Source organism: Chroicocephalus ridibundus, chromosome 1, assembly GCF_963924245.1.
Source record: "Chroicocephalus ridibundus chromosome 1, bChrRid1.1, whole genome shotgun sequence".
In the NCBI taxonomy this organism is placed as follows: Eukaryota; Metazoa; Chordata; class Aves; order Charadriiformes; family Laridae; genus Chroicocephalus; species Chroicocephalus ridibundus.
In genome coordinates, this window is record NC_086284.1 from 209,806,775 (window position 1) to 209,829,644 (window position 22,870).

Below are 22,870 nucleotides of genomic sequence, written 5' to 3' on the forward strand. Positions count from 1 at the left end.
TCCTTATTTCAAAAGGAAACACGGGACATTAGCGATACCCTGGGAGGCGAGCTAATGCTGACATAGGACCGACGAATACAGGCAATGCACACAGTATTACAATAAAAACACTGTGGTCAACAAATGGGAAATTCGAACCAGCAAAATACATTTTCATGCTAGTTAGGGAAAAGAAACCAAACCAGATATTTTAAATATTTATTTGTCAGACTGGGATAACAGCCTTTATACAGCACAATTTGCATAAGTTCTCAAGATACATCCTGTATACAATCACAAAACCATGACATGGGTTTATACATAAAATGAAAACTGAGACAGATTTACAAGCATTTATATACAATTCTCATACTGCTTTTGTTTCAGTTTTTACAACTTTTAGAACAAGTCTGTATTTTTTTTCTTGATGAATCTGGAAGCAAAATGAAAATTAAAAGAAATTCAAACCAAAATGAATATCAACAAACCACCATCTATGCATGCAACATTCACTGTGGAAACATTACATTTCTCCAAGGACTAATCTTTTTTTTGTGGTTTTTTTTGTGATTTTTTTTGGTGTTTTTGGATTTTTTTAAACATTGGGTATGCTGTACACGTTGTCTGTAGCATGACAGCACACACGCTAGTCAGCCATTGTTGAGCACCTGAGCACGTCACTGAACATCTATAAGATACAATCAAATAAGAACACATTCACATGCTTGGATGTCAGATGGAGTTAATAATTTAAACTCAGTCTGTTTTACAAAAATGTATACTTATTTACAGGGTAACAAATTAAGAAAACTGCTTTCGCTCAAATCATCTATTTTGAGTTATGGATATCTATATATACTATAACTTTTGAGCTCATATATTTGCTTATTAATCTTTTCAAAATAATAAAACGGAACATATAGAAAACATTAAAATGCTTCTTATGATTTAAAGAGAGAGTATCCGGTTTCACTTTTTCCTTCTGTTTTCCTTCTAAAGGCAACATGTATTCATAAAGAGCAACTGATCCCACGTGCCAGGTGTACTGAAAATTCACAAGGCATGTAGGACTAGGGTTTAAATATAATGTAGGTGGATACTTACACTAAATTTCCTCTCTGTGTCATTACCTTTATAAGTTACACTCACACAAATGCAAATTTTCTCTGTTATTCACATAGGTATGTACATATCTGGATATATACTCAAATAATGGAATCTGGGACATTCAGTATTGTAGCAATGAAAATAAAGTACTTAAAAATAGTGTCAGTTATGATTCAAATAATAATTTAAAAAAATACTATTAACATCTTTATGATATCTTCATGAAACTAAATCCTAATTAAATAATCTCTATTGGGCACACACTAGCTTACAATATAATAGATGTCTTCTTTTTCTTCATCATGATCCTCAAACTAAGAATCAATATCAGCTGGTTACCAGCTACCATATCCCACAGCCTAACCATGCGAACACTCAGCATCCAGAAAAATAACTCAAATATTTCCTAGGTCTTGATTTAAAGCCAGTTTAAGTCAAGAGATTTGTCGTTAATGACTTCAACTGGTTTGGATTGGGTTTTTGTTTCTTTCAGACAGGATTCATGTAATGTAAAAACATGGGTAATAATAAAGAAGCAGCACTCATTACCGCTGGATACTATCCCTTTAAAGTGTAATGGTAAAGAACTAGCTCAACATTCATCATAGAAACTCTCATGTCTAGTTTCAACCTGGAAAACAAAGTGGCTGTTTGCTGCTCATTGTATGCGTAACAACAATAATAATAACATTAGAAATCCCTGTCATTTGTAAACACACACACTGTGCTTTTGCTCATTTTCAGCTTGTTTCCACTACACAAGGCCTTGAACAAAGAAGCAGCTTCAATCTCTGTTGACTCAGCACATTTATGAACAAAAAATGTTAAAATGCCTCTGCTACTGCCTCCCTGCAATATGCGTCTTCAAAGCAATGGTAGAAATGTGTGAACTCATTAATAATCAATCACTCAGAAATGATAAAAGCTGTTGCCACATCTAAGCACTTTTGGCCAGATAAAAGAAACAAAAAAATAATGAGGAAAAATTGAAAAAAATATACTGATATATATACAAAAAAGTAAAAAAATACTAATAGTCCTTGTTTGATTATTTTTTAAAAAACGTTGTCACAAGAGAGTTTTTCCTGGCTTCATTCATAAAACAAGAAAAAAAAAAAAGAAAAAAAAATGCATTCAACCATGAATCTGTGTTGCATAGAGTGATTCCAGTACAACCTAGAAATTTGGTCAAAATAAGGAACTTGGCACACATTGGAAGCATCCTCTGACCTCTGAATGATGCTGCCTTGGAAAAGAGAGAGCACGTGGGCCCAGGTCTGTCACTAGCCCATCCTGGGTGACACAAAGGAGCCCTGTCCTTGCTGCAGCTGGCCAAGGCAGGGCCGCATTCCTGACAAACTCTGCTCTTTCCATTTCATGATGGGAGTCCGAAACTGCCATTTCAATGTGCAGAAGCGATTTGTGTGTTGTTCAGAGAATCAAAGATGCTTGAATTAAACAAGTTGCCAACAACTGACTACCCCGCAAAGGCAGCTGTTCCATGCAGCGGTAGCTACACCACCCAGCACAACGATTTTATAAAAATATTGGCCGCATTTGTATGTGTGTGAGAGCGAAGCACACCTGTCCACTTTCTCAATTAAGAGTGATGATTACAGGCTTCCCAGTAAGGCAGCCAGATAGTGCTCGTTCCTGCTGGAAATCTCCATAGCAACTACCAGCGTGACTTGCTGTCTTTGTAATATATCTTAGCAAGAACAAAATTACCAGCAGTTTGCACAAAATTGCACACCTCATGGCTTGTACTTCACACAGTAATTGAAACTGGATCTTTTTTTTTTCTTTTTTTTTTTTTTTGGTCTTTTTTCAAAGGAAGAACACACTATATCCACCAGGAATGCAAAATAACCCACCAAAAGAGCAACACACATGTCAAATATATCCACACAGGACTTTTTGGTTCGATTGGGGATTTTTTCTTTGAAGTATTTATCTTCTTATAAAAACATACACAACATCAAAACATATAGGATGTTTACAATAACTCCAGAGGACTGTTTTTTAAAATATGTGAGAGGTAGGGCATACATATACTGGTGAAAGCATAAAATTCAACATTAAAGCACACATCCTACTTCCACTGCCAGTGATGTTGTGTTTTTAAGATAGCTAATAAGATTTTGGTAAGATTGCTCTGCTTGCAAGTTAAGCAGGCTACCAGCAGGTTATCAACAGCTTAACAGGAGTTTCCTTGGTGTTTATGTCATTAATATCTTTTGTGTGTTTCTTCTTATACTCCTTTTCCACGCTGTTATTTTAAGTTGACAAAGATAAATCAAAAACTGTATGCGGGAAGTGTCACCAGATCAAATGGTGTAGCTTTTTCATGGTCAGTCCAGCTTCTAAGCAAGCTGAGCCTTATTTTTCCTTTTTTTTTTTCCAGAAGAATATTTTCAGTTGGACTTGCACAACCTGTGGAAGTTCTATGATTCTATGAAGTGCACTACGTATATTCAGAAAACATAAGAAGACATTCATTAACTAATTTGTGAAAAGTCCTTATTGGGCAAGAAAAATAAATGTCTGAAGTGCAGAAGTTTGGTCATTTTCTGTTCAAATATGCAAGGGTCATGAGGTAATATTCTGAGGGAAACTACTTTTTAATGAAGCTGTGAAATATTGAACGACTTCTGAATAACAGGGGAGTGAGTTAGTACCATATTGATTCTTGCTTTTTAAAGAAACTGCTATACTTTTAGGAATGGGAGAAAAAGCGTTCCCTTCTTCAAAAACGGTACAAGGGAAAATGCAACAACCAGCCTAAACCATCCCAGGCAGTGATTTCTTCCTAAAGCGAGCTAACTGCTCGGTTTCAAGCCCCTGAAAGTGGGACTTTAAGCGTGGAAGTGCTGACACAGTCTTAAATGTTACCTTGCTATTTACTTTCCTAACTGAGAAGCCACGCTGTTGAGTGGATTATATTCATTCACCTGAGACAGCAAGAGGTTATTCTTAATTTTCTCTAACGCAACAGCATCCAGGCAGTAACTGCCCTGCGATCCCCTCCCCTTCTATTTCAAGTGCGTCAGTGGTGTTGGTACAGAGCCCTGCACCGAGTGGGTTGGTGTTAGCACGGTGGGTCGACTGCTCAGAAGTGCCCACAATATAGCCCACAATATATCGTCTCTGTACAGTTTCAGAATAAGACCGGTTGCTGAAAAATGGAAGGACTAGATGAAATAACTGTGTTAGTCCCAGTGTCTAAGTTTCTTCAAACTTTTTTTAAAACTGCTGATTCAAAGGGAAGGGTGAAGTACAGTGTCACTGACATCGAAACAGCATTTTTTCTTCCTGATGTAGTGCAGTTTACATCCTGCCCTTTCCCTTAAAAACCACATCCCAAATTATAGACCATTAGTATAGTTTTATCCATTACATTCTAGGACAGTGGTTTATATCCATTGTCAACACACAGAAACAAATGAAACAATCAGATCTGATTCTCCACAGAATAGTTTCTGAAGGAAAAAAAGAAAGAAGGAAAAAAGTAATGTAAAATAACATTACCACTCTTGCAAACGCCTTGCAGTTTGTGTCAAGTGGCAAAATCTCACTACAGCAAATTATCAGAGATCCTAAGGTGCAGAGGAACAAGTTTTGCACTTCTGATAAGTGAGATTTGGAAAGTCAGTCCCCCTAGGTGCTTTTGCATAAAATGATCTCCTCCTGGTTGCACAGAAAACCAGACTGCTCTTTCCATCAGACTACCTCCAGCTGCAGCCGAACTCTGCATTAACACCTGCCTTCCAGCCTTCGTTATTTCCTTCACAGTTACTCTATTCACAAAGAGTCCAACAACACGGAGCCCTCGTGTCAGTCTTCGTTTCAAACACCCTCACTTTAACTTCCGGGCCCAGGTTTTCTTTCACTTTGCTGTCTTTTGCAGCAAAACAAGTGTACTAGCCCTCATTTAAGTGTGCTATGTAGCCCAGAGACTGCTCTTTTCTACGTTGTATTCTGAAAGACTAGCTAAACACAATGATATCAAACTACAGTCTTGGAGTGATGCTGTTTTTAGCAGACTCTGCAGGTTTTGTGCCCGAAGCAGACAGCTCTGCTCAGTGTGTTTGTGTGGAGCTGACCAACAGTTTGTGCCAGTTTACTATTCTTTTCCTTAGATCCACTTTGTCAAGCCAGATATAAGCTTCCCCAATCAGTGTCTTTTTCATAAACTTCCCTCCATTGGAGACAAGCAGAATCTGGGAAAATAATAATAATAATAATAAAGAATTATCAGTGTGCATATTAACATACCACATTTGCTAACAAGCACGAAAGGTTCATAAATGTTGAGCTCTGATTTGGTACACACAGAAGAGAAAAGGAACGGTGACCATTACCCTCTATATAAAGTCATCTTCCTAATAGAAAGAAAGCCCTGTGAAAACTGAATCTCCCCCCTCTTCTGTTTTATTGTCATGGGACGTAGCAACTAGAAGATGACAATCTTGAACTTTAGTAAGCAATTTTTTCACCTGCTGATTACCAAAGACAAACACAGGGTCAAATTTTAAGTTACAGGCTAAAGCTTCATGCAGGCAAAGTACCAGCCCTTTTTAAGTGCGTGGAAGTCAAAGGGTGCCCCTCTATAGGCTATAACTCAGGGCAGATTAATGTGTGAGAAAGTCCAGAGTTCTGATTTCTAACCTCAGCAAGCAGTCATCTAAGCTAAAATGTAGAGTTGGTCTGAAATCTCACTCCTGTTATGTCTCTGCTGAGAGCTGCAGTATTGCATCTGGTCTTAACGGCTCTTGCTTGCCCCACCACCGAGGGTGGGAAGGGCAGGGAACAGCCCTGGCACTTACGTGAGCTCTGCAGGCTGGGGGTTCAAAACTCTCCCTGATGTATCATACAGAAACACGTTTTACAGATAAGCAGGTTCATGCCGTGCAAGCAATAGCCTTCTCTGAAGGATTTGATTCATTCTGTGGATCTATAGGTTCATTCTATGTGTTTCTGGGAGAAATACAGTTGGTAATGTATATACTTCAGGGGATGAGTCATAGTTACACAGCCAGATAAATTCTAGCATTTCTTAATTATTGAGTAACTGAATAAACAAGATCAATGCTTTTTTTCCCCTTTTTTCTTTTTTTTTTAACTACTTCCAAGGCTTTTCAAAAAGAAAAAGAATTAATGAAAAATTACAGTTCCGTGATAGGATTAGCAGCAGGTTTATAACATTCACAGTCACCGAGCAGGCCTGTGGCAATGAGCAAAGGATGTAACTGATAACAGTAGGAGGCTGTCACCCTCTATGTGAACCAGCAGGAGAGAAAATAGGACATTTCGTTGCTTGGTTTCACAGATCTACTCTAACAGAAGAATGGCAGGACTCAAGGATTTTCTGCTCCACCGAGATGCTGGAAGAGATAATACAGCAGTAGACACGTAACAGAACTGCAAAACTAGATTTTCCAGTAATCAAGAACTTAAACATTTTTGAAAATTTTCCATTCTGATTTGGGAAACAAAGTAAAAATGCAAAATTTGCAATAATTTAAGAAATTAAATTTAAAATAAAAAAAGAAAAGGAGGGGGAAGAAATTTGCAATCATTTTCCTGGATGAGCTGCTTAGTTCCCTGTCCAATTTTGATATCAATTGGCAAGTAAGGTATGTACGCGGGCAGCTTAGACACCTACTTGTGTCCAGTTCTGGGCTCCCTTGTTCAAGAAGGACAGGGAACTGCTGGAGAGGGTACAGAAAAGGGCTACCAAGATAATTAGGGGACTCAAACACCTCTTTTATGAAGAAAGGCTGAGGGACTTGGGTCTTTTTAGTCTGGAAAAAAGACAGCTGAGGGGGGATCTTATCAACATTTATAAATACTTATCAACACTTATAAATACTTAAAGGGTGGGTGTCAGGAGGATGGGGCCAGGCTCTTTTCAGTGGTGCCCAGGGACAGGACAAGAGGTAATGGGCACAAACTCGAACATATGAAGTTCCACCTAAACATGAGGAGGAACTTCTTTCCTTTGAGGGTGGCAGAGCCCTGGCACAGGCTGCCCAGGGAGGAGGTGGAGTCTCCTTCTCTGGAGACATTCAAAACCCACCTGGACGCGTTGCTGTGCAACCTGCTCTAGGTGAACATGCTCTGGCCGGGGGGTTGGACTAGAGGATCTCCAGAGGGCCCTTCCAACCCTATGGTTCTATGATTCTATGTCCATTGGTCAACCGTTTTGAGGAAGGAAGACCAAATGATCCTTAAGCACTGAGCTATTAGGGAGCCCCGCTTTACTTCACTCATCAGACAGCTCATCCTTGAGGAAAATAGGCAGCCTGCTTCCACTACCAGTGGCTTCCAGGTCACTTGGTTCAGTATTTGCTAAAGAAATGCACAGCCCAGAAGATGGCAAGCCAAACCATAACATCTGTGAAAAACCTTCTTCCGGGTTTTTCTGATTATTCTCACATAGGACATTATGTATTTCTAATTGCAGCAAGCCAGTCAGACAGGACCCAGCTAGGGAACAAGGCAAAGGAGCCAGGAGCTTATTGCTTTCCAGAAGGGTCCCAGGTGGGTTGCCAAGGAACAGGGAAATCAGGGAAGCAAGCAAGCAAGCTGCCAGGGGCTGAGGCAAGTGCCTGTCTGAAACCTGTCAAAATGTTTTCAGCAGAATGTTTTCGTTCTGACACATCAACAGTTTTGGGACAGAAAAAATTTCCAACAGAAATTTTCCACCACTTCTGTCCTTGAGCCTCCTCTCCACTCCTCCCAGCTGGATCCCTAGTATCTGTCTTCTCTAGCCTGTCTGTCTCTCTCAGCCTTGTTTCTTCCCTGCTCCAGGCTTTAAATTCCAGCCTTGTTATTCTGAATCAGCTAGTCTTAGTTTCTAATTCTTTTTTTTTTTTTCTTATTCCCTATGCTCTTGACCAGATGATTCTACCTTACCATTTCCTTCTCCTCTCCTCTCCTCTCCTCTCCTCTCCTCTCCTCTCCTCTCCTCTCCTCTCCTCTCCTCTCCTCTCGCTTATATTAATTATCTACTCATGTGAAAATAAATGAAAGCAGGTAAAGTGAATCCTACCTGTCTAAAAAAGCATATCTGACCAAATGACCCAATCTGTCTAAGCAACTAAAATACAGGAGAGGGACCATTCCTGAATCAGTTCCCTACATTATCTGATGTGCCACAGACTGAAAATACTGTCATGTCCTTTACAAATGAACACAGAGAATAATTGACTTGGCATAATCGGTGATTCTGCAATGCCTGAGATTATGACTTTTAAAGAAATTGAGAGAATGATAAAATGAATAGGCATTTAGGTAGCAGGACATATGAAAGAAATTTGGTCTACTTAGCCTGGAAGAATAGAGAAGAGAGATACGATAACAACTTTTCAGTATACAAATTTTTTTACAAAAAGAAAGCAGATCAGTTTTCCTCTGAGCTTTGTGGGGATACTTAAGGATAAGTTAATTTAAAAATATGGCATATTTAAGTTAGATATTATACTAAGCTTTCTAAATATATAGAGAAGTAATTTTGGAAGGCAAGCATAACTTCCTTCTCTAGGGGATTTTAAGAACAGATCGAGCCTAAAAACTTCAGGCCCTTCCTCACTGTGGGGTGATGGATTAAATCATCTTTTAAAGTCTCCTCCAGCCCGATATTTCCATTATTATGTAGTTGTGTTATTTCCTTTGTAATTTTCTCTTTTCAGCAAACAACTGGGGTAGAAGATTGATCTCAAATGCCCATAGCACAGCATGGACAACATCCAAAATTAGGTTTTAATAAAATGCAGAATTACCTGAAGAGAATGCCCAGCAGGACTCAAGCTAAATCTAAATGTTTCATTGAACGAAGGCTCTCGGTCGTGCCTGCATACCCTGGTTTTCTTCTTAATTACTCTCTTTTGGGTAGAGATATTGACAACGTACAGCTTCACATACAGGTCTGGGGAAGAACAGTTCAACGAGTTAAATACAGAAGCTTTTAAATAATCATTGTGGCTAATGATTTCAACAGAGGGGAAGTGTTGTGAAGAAACAGAGCATGGTACTTTATAGGGGCATATTCTGTTCTCATTCATACGGTGTAGAAATTAAACCACCCCACTAAATCCAAGGGAATTACTTTGTGTTTACAATGCTGTCAATAAAGGAACAAATACCTTGATGTCTTTATCTATGTATCAAAATATTATTACTAATGTGAATTTTTAATTTTTAAAAAGCTTTTTCACCAAAATAAAATTTTTCACTAGATATCATTGTTCTTTAATAACCTAGGGAGTTATCATTTCTATTGGAGTTAAAAAAGGATTAATTTTTAATAATCAAAAGTAAATTAAGAGGAGGATTAACTTCTGAGAGTTAATTTGCTTCTACAAAATATTTTTACTTTCGTTAAAGTTGCTCATAGGAGAAAAAAAGCACTTCACAAAGAGTCCTATAGAATATGTCATTCTGATCAAGAAGCAGTTTTCTTTCCCATTTTTGTGGTGATGTTAAATGACTTCAGATGCATCCTACTTAATGTTTTCAAAGTATCATAAAGCTGGTTTCTGTGTGATACCTGGTAGATGATCTGGAGATTTAAATTTGTATGTGATATTTCTGCACTGAAGGATTTCTACTATCAGCTGTTCTCCATCTGTCTTCATTTCCTTCTTTAATGCAATCTTGATTTCACCCATAACCTGTGTTTTACCTGGAAAAGCAGAAAAAGCGACCCTCATTAATGTAAAAAGAAACTGAATGTATCTTTCTGACTTGGAAAAAAGTAGAGTTTTCAAGTATGATTCTTTTAGTTTGGGATTTTTTTGATCTCTTTTTTTTTCAGGACAACTTATAAGGATTGCTGGAAAGAACAAATAGTAGATACATGTAGTACGCTTGTGTAACTAGATTATATGCTTCAGAATGTATTTGCTTCAGAGGAGCTTTGCTCCCAAGAACACAAATTTCAGGAGGAATCATTGCAAGTCATGTAATGGTCACTAGAATTCACTTTTTCAGAAACCTTTACTACAAGATTCTGAAGTTATCTCATTCTAAAAAAAAAAAAAAAAGAAAGAAAAAAGAAAAGAAGAACATTCAATAGAGCGTTAAAAAGTAAGATTCTGAAAGGCAATGAATTAAGACTTTGGTGAAATTAGCATTTCATTACACCTTTTTGTGTATATGGAGCAATATCATTCACACGATTTAAAGGGAAGTACTCACTGTGACCTTTAAAAGTAAAGGTGATTTCCCTTCTTATGTGGGCAGAAATACAGGCCCGTTATTCCTACACTGTATGGATTTCTCTCTAAATCAGTCCAGGGATGGAGAGAAGGCACAGAATTAAATGTAGGCAAAGCTGTTTCACCTTTCCCTTGCCTGTCCTCCCACAAGGCTCTACTGAAACCAGCAGAGTAGAACAGGGCTACACGTTCTAAACGAGTGTCGTAGTGTAAGCAGAGCCTATGCCCTAAGTTCACATCTGTCTATAACAGCATCATGTCGTAACAGGGGTTGTGCTTCTGTATCTGTTGTCCTGCTACTGTAAAATATATTTTTACCTTCCTCTTCTCTTTATACATTAGTAAAAAAAAATCCAAAACATTAATCCTCTGTGAGTCTTTATTACCTAGTTTCTGGTGCCAACAGGCTGGAGCTTTAGCACATTACCAGGAAATTCTAGAAGTTAGTGCCAAGATGTGAGGAGCAAAGCAATTCTGCAGAAAGTAAACAATTATGATACAACTGTAGAATCTCCTCTCTTAAAAAGTAGAAAGTTAGAAAGTGGCATTAGGGATTACTTATATGTATCACAAATGTATAACCAAATTTGAATAAACCCCGCTAAAATGCCAACTGTGGTGTCACAATCATAGATTCTATTGTTTTTTCTACTTAAAATACTTTTGGGAATTATGAATAAAAATTTAATAACAAATAATCACAGTTACAACCCAGTCCCTTAACCTTCCTCACAAACCGAAGCTGGAATCTTACTTAGTTACAGTCATTAACAAATTTGCAAATTCTACTGGGTCAGCATTTCACCCATAGTTGGTAGGGTGGGAGAGGACCTGTAAGGAGGCAAGTGATTCTTTTACCATGGTTAATCATCAGAAACTTCTTCCTATAGGTTTGAACATGCAATAATAGCATCTTGCTTTCTGTAATATGTTTGTGCAAAGAGGATGGAGCCCTCATCTTGTGATGGCAGCAGAAAAGATCTTTGACAGTTGGGATCAAAGAAGGAAAGGCCAACAACGTCCCTGTTGTTATTCATTAATCTGTTCCGTCATGTGTCAACGAGCTTTAAACTATGGTTATAATGACATTTTTCTGGAAAGTGTTGAGCACCTAGTGGGTTAAGCTTGGCTAAACTGTGGATTTTGAATGACTGGAAACAGATACAAGGAAAAATTTTAATGCCTCTTCTTCTCTGTGGATAAACTACCAAAAGCACCAATGAAAACATGATATACCTGAAAGGTGTCACATAAAACTGGCTTTTTGATCAATACTGGTTCTTGCACTGACTCCAATGCTTGGCCATGATAAAAGCCCAACATGGACTTTGCAGCACCTATCGTTAGTTCCAGGCAATCTTAAGTTAACCACAGCCTTTTCTGGAAAATATTTAAATAAAACTATTTACTTTACTTCATTTCCTCTCTGCCCTTTAAGGTTTTGAAACAGTTGTTAGGACCTCCTCTTTCTTGATTGCCTTAGTACCTTCTTTTTTAATTAGATGTGCATTCAACCTAAAATGAGAACAGGTAGGTTGGATGCTACCTGTGACACTGTGAGCTAGAAAAAGGGTGAAATGCTTCCAGTAAATTAGAATGAGTTTCAACATTCCAGCACCACTTCTCAACATCTGGAAATTTTCCGTGGATTATTCTGTATCCCCAGATACTCTTTATGACAAGCAATCCTGCTTCACAATTTAAGCCTCATGGGGAAAACAACGATCTCCAGCTGCAAGCACACAAAGCATGATAGCTCTCTTGTACTTCCATACTAATTTTCATTTCTCCCACAGCATGCAGTGAAAAAGCCTCAACGCTAGCCTTATGAAACATTACACTAAAATAAATCACCACTTCAAAACCTAACAGAATTTTGAAGACCCAGAAGAGATTCCTATTTCTTCCATTGTTTGACTTTTTTCCCTCTTTCTTGTATATGTTCACTACATCTTTCCTTTGGCAGATCTGTAAGAATAGCTCAAATGTACAATGGTTTGTGGAGTGGATTTTTTAAATGGAAATACATTTAGAAAAAGATATACACTGATAAGGGGAAGTGTTAATAATGAACTGCTTGCGAGATGTTGAGAGAGTTCACAGTGAGCTGAGGTGGACGTGAATGCTCTTTGACTGATATGTCAGAAGTAAAGTTATTCACGGTGTCATGGGATTGAACGACCTTGAGGATTGCATTGGTAGGAAAAGCTTAAAATACAATGCGCAGTCACAACCTTTTACGTTCTTCTGTAAGTTTAGAAAACGTCAATCCCAAGTGGTGTGTAAATGGAACTGATTGTGGGTATTTTGTTAGTCACGGAATGATGATAAACAAATGCTACCATGCAACTCTGAAAAAGTAAATACAGTGAAAGAGATGTTGCATATCTTTCTAGGAAAGTACTAACATGGCTTTCTAAGACATTAGGAAATAATTTGTACTTTGAATAGTACCATTTACCTCAAGAAAGCTTTATCCCACGTGTGGCAAAGAACCATATAGTAAAGTACTAAAAACATTACTTCCTAATTTAGCCTAGGAAAAAAGGACTGGAAAAAGATAAAATTGCTTTCTACAAACATATGACAAAGCAAAACATTGAAAGGGATAAGAAATATTTAAGATCAATTTGTGTGATATTTTACCTGCTACATATATATCAAATGCAAACTTGCTGATGTACCACAAGAGGACCACAGGCATGCACAGCAGCATCACATGCACTTTAGGAACACATTAACAGTAGCTAATCAATTCTTAAAAATATATAGCTATGTTCAAATACATTAGTGCTTTTTACATGACAATACACTACCTTTTGGGGGGACCAGATTTTTTGAAAATCCATTAACAATTAAAAGGTGATGGTTAATTAGCTAAATTGCTGCAAGGTATTTGAAAAGTCAAGGGGTTTATATTTGCTGCGGTGATGGCAACATAAGCTGTTGCTCTTGTAGAACTGCCACACTCTGCGCTGTGAAAGGTTAATTAGTTCTGCTATTAGTCTTAAATGTTTGCTTCTGTAAATCACAGGATGTGTCATCTGCACTGTTGTTGTTAATTTCCAGGGACTGATAACTATGGATTGTGCTCCCATTCCTTTTTGATCAGATGTGTGCTGTCAAACAAAATTACCCAAGACAGCAGTAAATAGTTGTCTCCCATTAGTCTGTGTTATCAAGGCTAGTTCAGCAATGCATTTAAATGAGCAGGTAAATCTCACTTAACAATGGTAGGAATTTCATTCTGATCAATTGTCTAAATGGAAATTTCAGAGCTAATTTACACATTTGTCTTGAATTGCCTTTTGAGATTGACTAAGTCTACTCACATAGATGGACCAAGTGTGAGTACGTTAAATTTGGAAATTTAAGTATGAGATGCCTAAATGCTGCTAACCGTTGAGCATCTACTAGAGTAATTTGTTGAATAGATGCCAGATGGCCAGAAAATAGAATTAAGAAAATGCATAAACTGACATTTTGTTGCATGGTTGTGTACAAGCTAGTATGGCCTCCTTCTGTTCCAGAAGATTGGGGGTATTAGAACAGTGGAATTAGAAATAAAATAGGGGGGAAAAATATATATTGACAATCATTTCCCAGTATTTTCCCTTCCAAATGAAGTTTATAACAGAATTATTGTTTCCAAAATAGGTAGGAAATGCTCTTTTGGAGTTTCAAGAGTCATATACTTTATGGTCAAGGATTTTAAATCACAGAAATGTCCTTCTGAGCAGCTTCCAGTGAGGCTGGCCCACAGAGCACAGAAATGTTAATTTTGGGTTGTGATGGTGGGGTTTTTGTTGTGGTTTTGGTTTTTTTTTCTTAATTTCTTATAGACCAAATCATCCTCTTACTACTCAACCAAAGAACTGAGGTGCCGGAAAAAATAAGCGGGACAAAATAAATAAACAAAAAAATCTAACCAAACAAAAAACAACAACAAAAAAACCAGCTTTACTTTCCTATATTTTTTTGGCTACAATCTATAGGACTAGCTGCCTTATCCATCATGTATGTAGAAGAGGAAGGAACATAGAGCCATGGTTTGCTTTAGCAGGATTGCTCCTCCTATTTTTCCTTTTATGTGTGCTCAGAGAAATGGCTGCTTTTTAAGAAGAATGCATAGTTTTTTCAGGGTTTATTTGTCTGGTGTTACTTCCACTTTTCTGAAAGCACACATCCCAGAGAGCAATCCCAGGTTTCCCAATATTGGTGCAGAAGAGCAGCGTGCTCTACTGCTGCAGACAAGCCCCCTTTAAAGACGACCAGACACATCCACACTGCTTTGCCATCAGCCCTGTGTCTTCTAACCCCCATCTTGTTGCCTCGTGGCAGGAACCGAAAAGTTAATTTTTTGGGGGATATTTTGGTGCAAAAAGCCTGAGAAAATTAGAGTTGTCTTATTGTAGCATGATGATGGTGGTTTAGAGACAGCATGATGCCGCCCTGGGGGGTGGCAAGGGAAAACATTGGAGGTGCAGGGCCAGCTATGCTAGCGCTGACTGTCAGTAAAGAGCACAGAGGAACAAACGTGTCCTCCATACTGTTGGCAGATAAGCAGACTGTCTCCAGAACCTAAGTTTTGTCTCAGAAAGAGCAAATCTATCTGTCCTAAAAGAATTCCCAGAAAACTAAAATCATTCAGTATGGAAATTAAAGAATCCAGATCAGGGAGTCAACCAAGGACAGAAATTATGTGACAGTGCGAATGGCAGTTATAAGACTACAGGAAGCAACTCTGTAAATGTTCTCTTGAGGAAAGTTTGGGAACAAGAAATCTCCACAGATTTTTGCACTAGTGGCTTCTGGTATTCGGTACTTGTATTTTGCGTGAGTGCCACAAGCAAACTGAAGTAAAAGATATCTGTCTCTCAGCTTGTCTCAGAAAGAATTTTTTGAGTATAACATAAAGTATTTTTTCTTATGAATCTGTTACATTTATAATTCTGAAAGAATAAGTAGCAAGCTTCAGAATTTCCATAATCTTTCAGTCTAAGACAAAGAGATAAGTAATGATCATCATAAGCATACGATCAGAAATAAAGATTTATTTTGTTAGAACTAATTTAATTTCCTTACATCTTTATCTGTTTTGATACCATGAGAGATTAAATTAATGAACCTCTGAGAGGTCTGTACCGTGTTTATTGACAGAATACAGGCATTTCTTTGACGTATTTTACTACCGTTTGACCTGGACTTAGTATAGCTATAGTTATGTTTAACATTGTGTAATGAGACATCATGTCTTCTAGTCCTGAGCAAGTCAAATGCTCCTTGTGAGCTGTATTTCTTAAATCAACAAAATCTTGGATTCAGCTGTATTAGGGTATTTTTGTAATATTTAGAAAGTTAGAATATGTAGTAGCATGTCATAAAATCTAAGGAATCCAAGGTGGGTTCTTGAGAACTTGATTCAAAAAAAAGGAAAATTTACAGCTTTAAAATATAGGACATGATTTAAGAGAACTCAAAAACATAGGTTCTGTCCCAAGATCCCCATCCCTTCGTAGCTGTCTGTGATTTTAGACTTCATCTCTGTGCCTAATCTCAGATGTGAAGATAATAACATCTACTTCTCTAACTAGGAGTTGTTTGGATTTAGTAACTGGGATTGGGTATACTGTGAAGGGAGAGACTTTCATCATGTAAATGTAAATATAAATATAAATCCCTAATCCCATGAGAAAACACAAAGATTTAAAAAGGCTGACAAGGACCTATGCCACTGTTATGTATGCCTCCACCATAACCCATGAAGTTGGTACAGACACAATTTTCTGTCTAACAGAGTGCTGTTGTAGCACAAAACGTATTTCTGCTGGATTCCTTTATCACTATTTTAAGAACCAGAAGCCCATCCTGCAGCAGACAGTTGTACTTCAGGGAAACAAGATAACACCATCTTATTGCAATAAATAATTCAGTATTACTGCAAATACTAGCCATTTATTATTTACATTTCAGTATTAAACAACTCCAACTGAAGGTAAAACAAAAGGGTATTTAATATAATTTGAAAATTAAATATAGTAAGAATTCAAAATAACAGCCAAAACTTTCCAATATTTTTTTCATCAAACCCCTTTCTCTTTGTTTTATTTTTTGTTTGTTTGTTTGTTTGGTATTTTTAATTTTTAACGTCACATCAGTTAGTTGCAGTACCAGCTGTTTGTATTCATAATGCCTTTCATCCTCTTGCTGGGACACGTGTTACTGGCAAAGCTGTTGAAAATAATGATGGATGAGCTTTATAAACAATGCCTCCCAATGTTTACAGGTTCCAATCTTCTCTGTCTTTTTGAGATTTTTTCTTGACCTTCTTTTTGACTTTCACCTTTCTCGTACATATTTCTTTCTCTCTGAAAACTGCCACAATTTTCACTGTAGGCTGGTTTTATCTTTGTCTTCCCCACTGTAAGAAAAATCGGACATCTAATATGGTCTTAACTACTACCTCCTCTTGTCTCACAGTGCTTTAAATAGATGTTGGGTTTACTGGCATAAGACTGTCTCAATAAATATTCTCCCCAGCTCCACAGATGAGCTTGAATACATGCAGGTTCTGAAATTTGTTGCTCCTCTTGCAACTGGATGCCCAGTCTGCCCTGCATGGTGCTGTCGGCAGGACATGGGACAAACTGGAGCTCCGAGTAAGGCTGCCTCTCTTTTCCCCTGCTCTGAAGAGGAGCTGCAGCTGCTGAGGGTCCCTGGTATGTGTTCAGAGTCTTCTCTAATCTGCCTACGTGAAGGCTAGGTGTTATACATGAAGGGCTCAGGTGTTATTGCAATTTATTCCCTCTTTTACCTAAAGTAGGGAGGGATACTGCGTGCAGGCAGCCCTGCTTCTCTGAGATGGCAAATGCGATCAGTTCAACTGCTGACAAATGGGTTTGCTCTGGGATACAGAGATGCTCTGCGGTGGGAGCAGGCATAAACCGAGGGAACTGCTCTCTCTTTTCCCTTCCTTCTCCTTACCCTGAAGATGCAAACGGCTGTGAACAGACTGTATATTATGAGATGAGCAAAGAAGATTAAGGTCTTTCATTAATATCTCCCTGTCTCCTTTGATGTGATGTGCATGCAATCATGTAATGAGGGAGAGGAGCAGAATTAAGCAACCTTAAACACAGCAAACACAATTTACAATTTTGTGGGCAGTGAGAGTGGCTGGCTCTAAGGCTCAGGCATAAGAACAAGTTGACAGTTATATGTTATGAATTTTAGAGCTAGCATGCTCATTGCCCACAAAATTTTGAATATACTAGTGCAGAAATTTAGCCTGTATGCCCAGAATTCTTGGTAGGATTAAGCAAAGAATATTTGAAGGAAAATAGTTTTCAGCACTTATTTTCAGGTTAAAAAAACCTGTTGTGCAAAGTACATTTTGAAAACATAGAAAGCCTTTTGCCTGTTGAGATTTTGACGCGTGATATATTTCCCAGAAAAAATATAAGCATTGTTCCATTTATTGGTCACTCTCTGTATGTGTGCACCTCTTTCAGAGATTTGATTTGTTTCTTTTAAGAGAAAAAGACAAAAAATAAAGCTGACTGTGGACTGATGCCATATGTAAAAGCTCTTGGCCTGAAGTAACGTGATTTGTGGGAAAATAACACTGATACTTCACACATGCTCAAATATGAAAAATAAAAGTCATAGACTTGTACCAATCCAGTTTCAACTGCCTTTATTTCTGTTAAGTGGCATTCTAAAATGTTGTAGGAAAAGGTTAATGAGGCAGTAGGAAGAGGTTAATGAGGCAATAAGATTAGAAGAGATGAATTGGAGAAGAAAGTTTCACCAGTGTTAGAAGCTGCCCATGTCAGAGACCTAACAGACAGTATAGGGGATGAGAGGTTTCTCCAGAAAGATTTTTTCAATATTTGAGTGAGACTGGCTCCTGTACCACAGAGGCATTTGGAATAAATGGAGGGAAAATCATGAGAACTGTAAATATCACATTCAACCAATGCAGGTGATCAGAGATGAATACAGAGACTGCTTTTAATGATGAAGATGAACACAGAATCCCTGTATTTGACAGGTGGTAGGTAGAGGCAATATAAAAATGGGGTGAGGGAAGTCAAGGGAGTTACAGAACTAATTCATAGTACACCCCACTACATATCTCTTATTCATAGTTATTTATATTTATTTATACTTCTACGGAAGGAAAAGTTGATTATTCTATCAACATCCTCTACACATTCATTCAAATACCAGAATTTGCCATAATTTAGCTTTGGTTTAGAATAATAAACTAATGACAGGGTTCATCATAAGGAATTTTAGGTGTCTCCCTAGACCCTGTAGTCAATAGGGATAGCATCTCCTTAAATTTATATCATAGAATGGATAACTGCCTCCTGGAAGTGCCTGCCTTTTTTTCAGTGATAGTTGAGATGAGCTTCAGAGATAGTTGGTGGCTTTGATTCAGAAACCTGATTTTTAAACAGTGAAATGAGGCTAAAAGTATCAAAATGTAAATCTACAGCTCTATCGTTTTCCATCACTTCAAAGAGAGAAAGCTAAAGTCATGGTTGAAATTATTCTTGCTATTTTAATTGAACTTCAAAGCTGGGTGCAGCCTCATCTGAAAAGGGGAACTATACAGCCCCATGTCTCAGAAGGCAAAACTCTCTTCAACCACCTTTGCTCCCTTTCATCCTCACCATAAATCACTGCCTGAGCCTAAATATACATTCACAGTCGTCTTTTCACAATTTTAGCATCTTACATAAGGAGACATACCAGACGCTGCAGATTCAGCTGCATAAAAGACAGCTTCCCAGAGCACGTCTGAAATTTTGATGATGAAAGGCACACTTTGCCTTGGTTTTTGGATGGACAAAAGTTCGTACGGGGAAAAGAAGAAAAGCATTTAGTGTCATACATACAGAGCAACCTGAACCTTGATTATTTTAAGCCTATTCTGTTGCAGCTTTACCAAGGAGAAAATATGCTGCTAAAGGGAGAAGAAATTTGCAAACTGCCCTCAAAAGTCTGTATTTGACATAACCATAGTTCAGTAAAGTATTTTGCACAATACTGTGATAATCTTTGTGTAATATAGCATAAATGTTCTGCTAAAGTAGGACAAGTGAGTCTGCAAGCTCTTTTTCCATGTCAGTACAAGAACACAGAATGTTATACCTATACAAAACCAGGGAGGATTTTGCTAGATTTTGCTTAGGTTCTCATTTAAATGATGACAGATTTTAAGCTACTTTCCCTCTCCCATGGCAAATACATTTTTTATCTTTTTTTAGTTTTGATATGCAAGTTTTTGAGGTTTGACAATATGAAATGACAAAATCCCTTCTGAGCCAACCTTCACTTTCTGTGCCAAAATAATGAAAAAGTTTACACCTTTTCACTCTGAATATATGTATGAAGATGTGAATATCACAACAGATTCATTTATTCTTTTTGTCTGCTTGAAGTCATGAAATGAGACATTCTGGCTTGAACTACTAGAAACCACAGGAAATGGATTAAAGTCCATTTGGCTTATATTACAATATCATGAAAGTATAATGGAAATAATACGAGCACTTTAAGACGAGTGAAATGATACCCATGGATAGTAGCAAGAGATAATAGAAAATTTGCCCAAAGATATAATAAAGGGAAACAAATAATTATAAATATAATTCAGAAATAGTAGGTAGCACTGTATCAGAAGGGGAAAAACTAGATTGCTGAGTAAGTTTTGTGTTTATTTACTTTTGTGAATCCAAAGAGAAAATAATCCTTTGAACGGGATATTTTGTACTTGGGGTGTAAACAAAACATCTCCCAACCTAAATTCAAATATACAGAGTGCTTTAAAAATATTGTAAGAACAACATATTTCCTAAGAAATATGCGAGCCAATGAATCCAAAGTGCTTGAAGATTGCATTTCTGGAAAGTAATAATTCTGTTAGGAAACCTGTGCACCACTCAGGGAGCAGTGTGGTGTGAAAACAAAGCTTATTGATACAATTTCTGCCAAATTTATAGGTCAGACGTAAGGAAAACCACTCATATGGCATTTAAATGTAAACGGAAGAACAGGTTGTGTTACAGGGACACCTAGGAACTTCCCCGTTTGCTTTGGCAGATAGCTGCTTAGGTAGTGATTTTTCATTCCCTTTAGTATTTTGGACATACTATGATGAAAGAAAAAAATCAAGCCTCAAAGGTAGATAGATAAAATTAGATGCAAGCCTTTAAAGACTTTAGATCATTAGAAAGGTACATAGAAAACCAGCTCAAGGATAAAGTGCTGAGTTCAGGAGTGGATGTTACCTACATATCTAATATAGGCTTAGTTTTAATAGGCATGCTAAAGATTCTAAAAGTGGTAACCAAGCTGAAAAAAATACTGATTTTTTTTTTTCGACTTAGCGCTGCAAATAATAAAATATTTTGTTACTTTCCCTTTGCCATAAAGCCATCCTACCACAGGGAAGTACACACAGTGAATAGGAATTGGTGTAAGAACTGCATGTGACATGTTTTCATTCCAGTTAGTTTGGAGAGTGGCTCATTGCACATTTACTGCGCAGACAATAAGCACTGAGCCTGCACTGTTAGTGCAGTGGAACAAGCTGTTTCATTTCACAGCTTGCCCAAGTCATTTATAGCCCATAAAAAATTACTTAACACATGGTGGCATATGTAATTCTGTAAAGCTTTTTTTGAGAAGGAGGTGGAAGATGGCATTTGTATACACAAATATATCCATACACATACTCAAGCTAACGCAATATGTTAGCACTCTTTTGTGTTATAAACCTAGTAGGCACACTATCATGGTAACTGAAGATGAAAATTTTTGGTAAGAACCTGCCTTTTGATTCCTCACACCATGATTTCCAGATTCCCCCTCAGATTTATACTGCAGCTCTGAGGCTCTTCAGTGAAATATGCTTAAAGTCTTGCTCATATATCCCTGGGACTACACACTGGTGAGCACAGTCGTGTGTGCTGCACAGCTTGGGTACCAGAGCAGATGCTTCTGCACTGACTGTTCATGTGGAAAACAGGTAATGCTATTATATTAATAGATTTTCTTTTGCGTACTTACATTACCTGGTACAGTGGTAGCAGCCCACTGTTAAGATGCTATTTCTCTATCATTAAATAAGAATGATTACTGAAATAATTGTTGTTAATAAGACTACTAAGAATATGAGAAATTGCCTATTCAGTGTGATAGTAAGAGCTGTGATAATTCTAACTAAGCTCATTGTGTCTAATATACCAAAGAAAGCCAAATCTGTCTTCCAGGACCACCAAACTGTTTTGTGGCTGGCTGTAGAGAACCTAGGAAATTTTAGCACAAAAATGAATACTTGTAATTATTACTGGGATTCAACTACCTGCATACTCTCTCCAACAGAGCAATGAGGGATGATCCTTTCCATTAATCAGGATAAACATGGAATCAGCTCAGTCAAAACTGGAAAAATGTGTTAATCTTAATTTTGCTCAGGAGGGATGGACAGAAATGTTATGCAGAGTATTCCACAGTGTTATGCAGAATTCAGAGTTCTACAGTCCCTGCAGGATTGATGCCTGGAAGCATTGCTTACAGGAATGTGGAGATGTTTCCTAAAGTTGTTACCAGCTTGGAGAAATATCAATTTATCTTTCAGGTTCTGCCCAGAGTCTTCTGTTAAACACATATTTTATTATTTTTTTTTAAGATTTCAACCTTCCATTAGAAATCTTTATAGTCTAAAGTATCTGCTTTTCATTGCAATACATACTTCACATTTTCCCTCTCATTCAGCATTCAGCAGTGCCATTATTCTTCATTTCATGCAATGCTGATTCCCTCAAACTGCTATAATAGACATATCCTATTGCACTGTTGAACTGATGTGCGCGGTTAAAGTCCACAGAGATACATTTGAATAAAAAATATCATATAAAAACCTAGAACAGAAGAAAAAGTACAGGGACAGTACTGCACTTATGTAAATGCACTCATAGAGCTTTGTGATGAAGACTGAAGTGATGGAAAGAAAAAGAGAAAGGGAAAATGTGCTCCTATTTACAGTGTTCATGAACTGTGAAGAAATCTGTTAAGTAAATGGAATTATATATCACTTTAAAAACAAAGGTGAAGCTCAGAATTATGACATTATGTTCCAAGTGGACTAAATGACTCTACAGAAGAGGTCTCAGTCTTTTATGGGGGTGAAAATGCCAAAAACGTTTCTGAGATTCTGAACTTTCATAGGTAATCGGGAAGATGGTGGAAGTCCTCTTACAAAGAAAGGGAGATCTGGGAATTAGGGATTTTAGAAAAAGATAAGGGACTAATGTTCAGTAGTGGGAGAATGTGATAGGTTGGTATCAGAGACGCAAGGGGAAAAATGATTTATAGTGCAGGACTGGAAATTTTCCAATATGATGACCTAAAACATTTATTCAGAACTTTTAAGAGTGAGAAAAAAAGTCAGAGACGGATTCCTGGAAATTTCACATCTCAGATGTTGAGACCTCTCCCTGGCATCACACAGAACAGAGATACTCAATCTCCTGTCCTGGGAGATGAGA

At 37.6% G+C, this 22,870-nt stretch overlaps 1 protein-coding gene across 6 annotated transcripts in view; it reads right to left on the reverse strand.

The window, feature by feature from the left end:
* Positions 1-201: 201 nt before the first annotated feature.
* The window catches only part of PCLO (piccolo presynaptic cytomatrix protein), a 370,979-nt gene continuing 348,310 nt past the window's right edge, over positions 202-22,870 (reverse strand). For all 6 annotated transcript variants that reach the window (XM_063323548.1, XM_063323547.1, XM_063323550.1 and 3 more), the window contains 3 exons: positions 9,638-9,772; positions 8,871-9,016; positions 202-5,306 (listed from right to left, as the gene is read on the reverse strand). In XM_063323548.1, the coding sequence (XP_063179618.1) occupies positions 5,166-5,306; positions 8,871-9,016; positions 9,638-9,772 (422 nt within the window). In that variant the 3' untranslated portion in view covers positions 202-5,165. The remainder of the gene's footprint in view (positions 5,307-8,870; positions 9,017-9,637; positions 9,773-22,870) is intronic.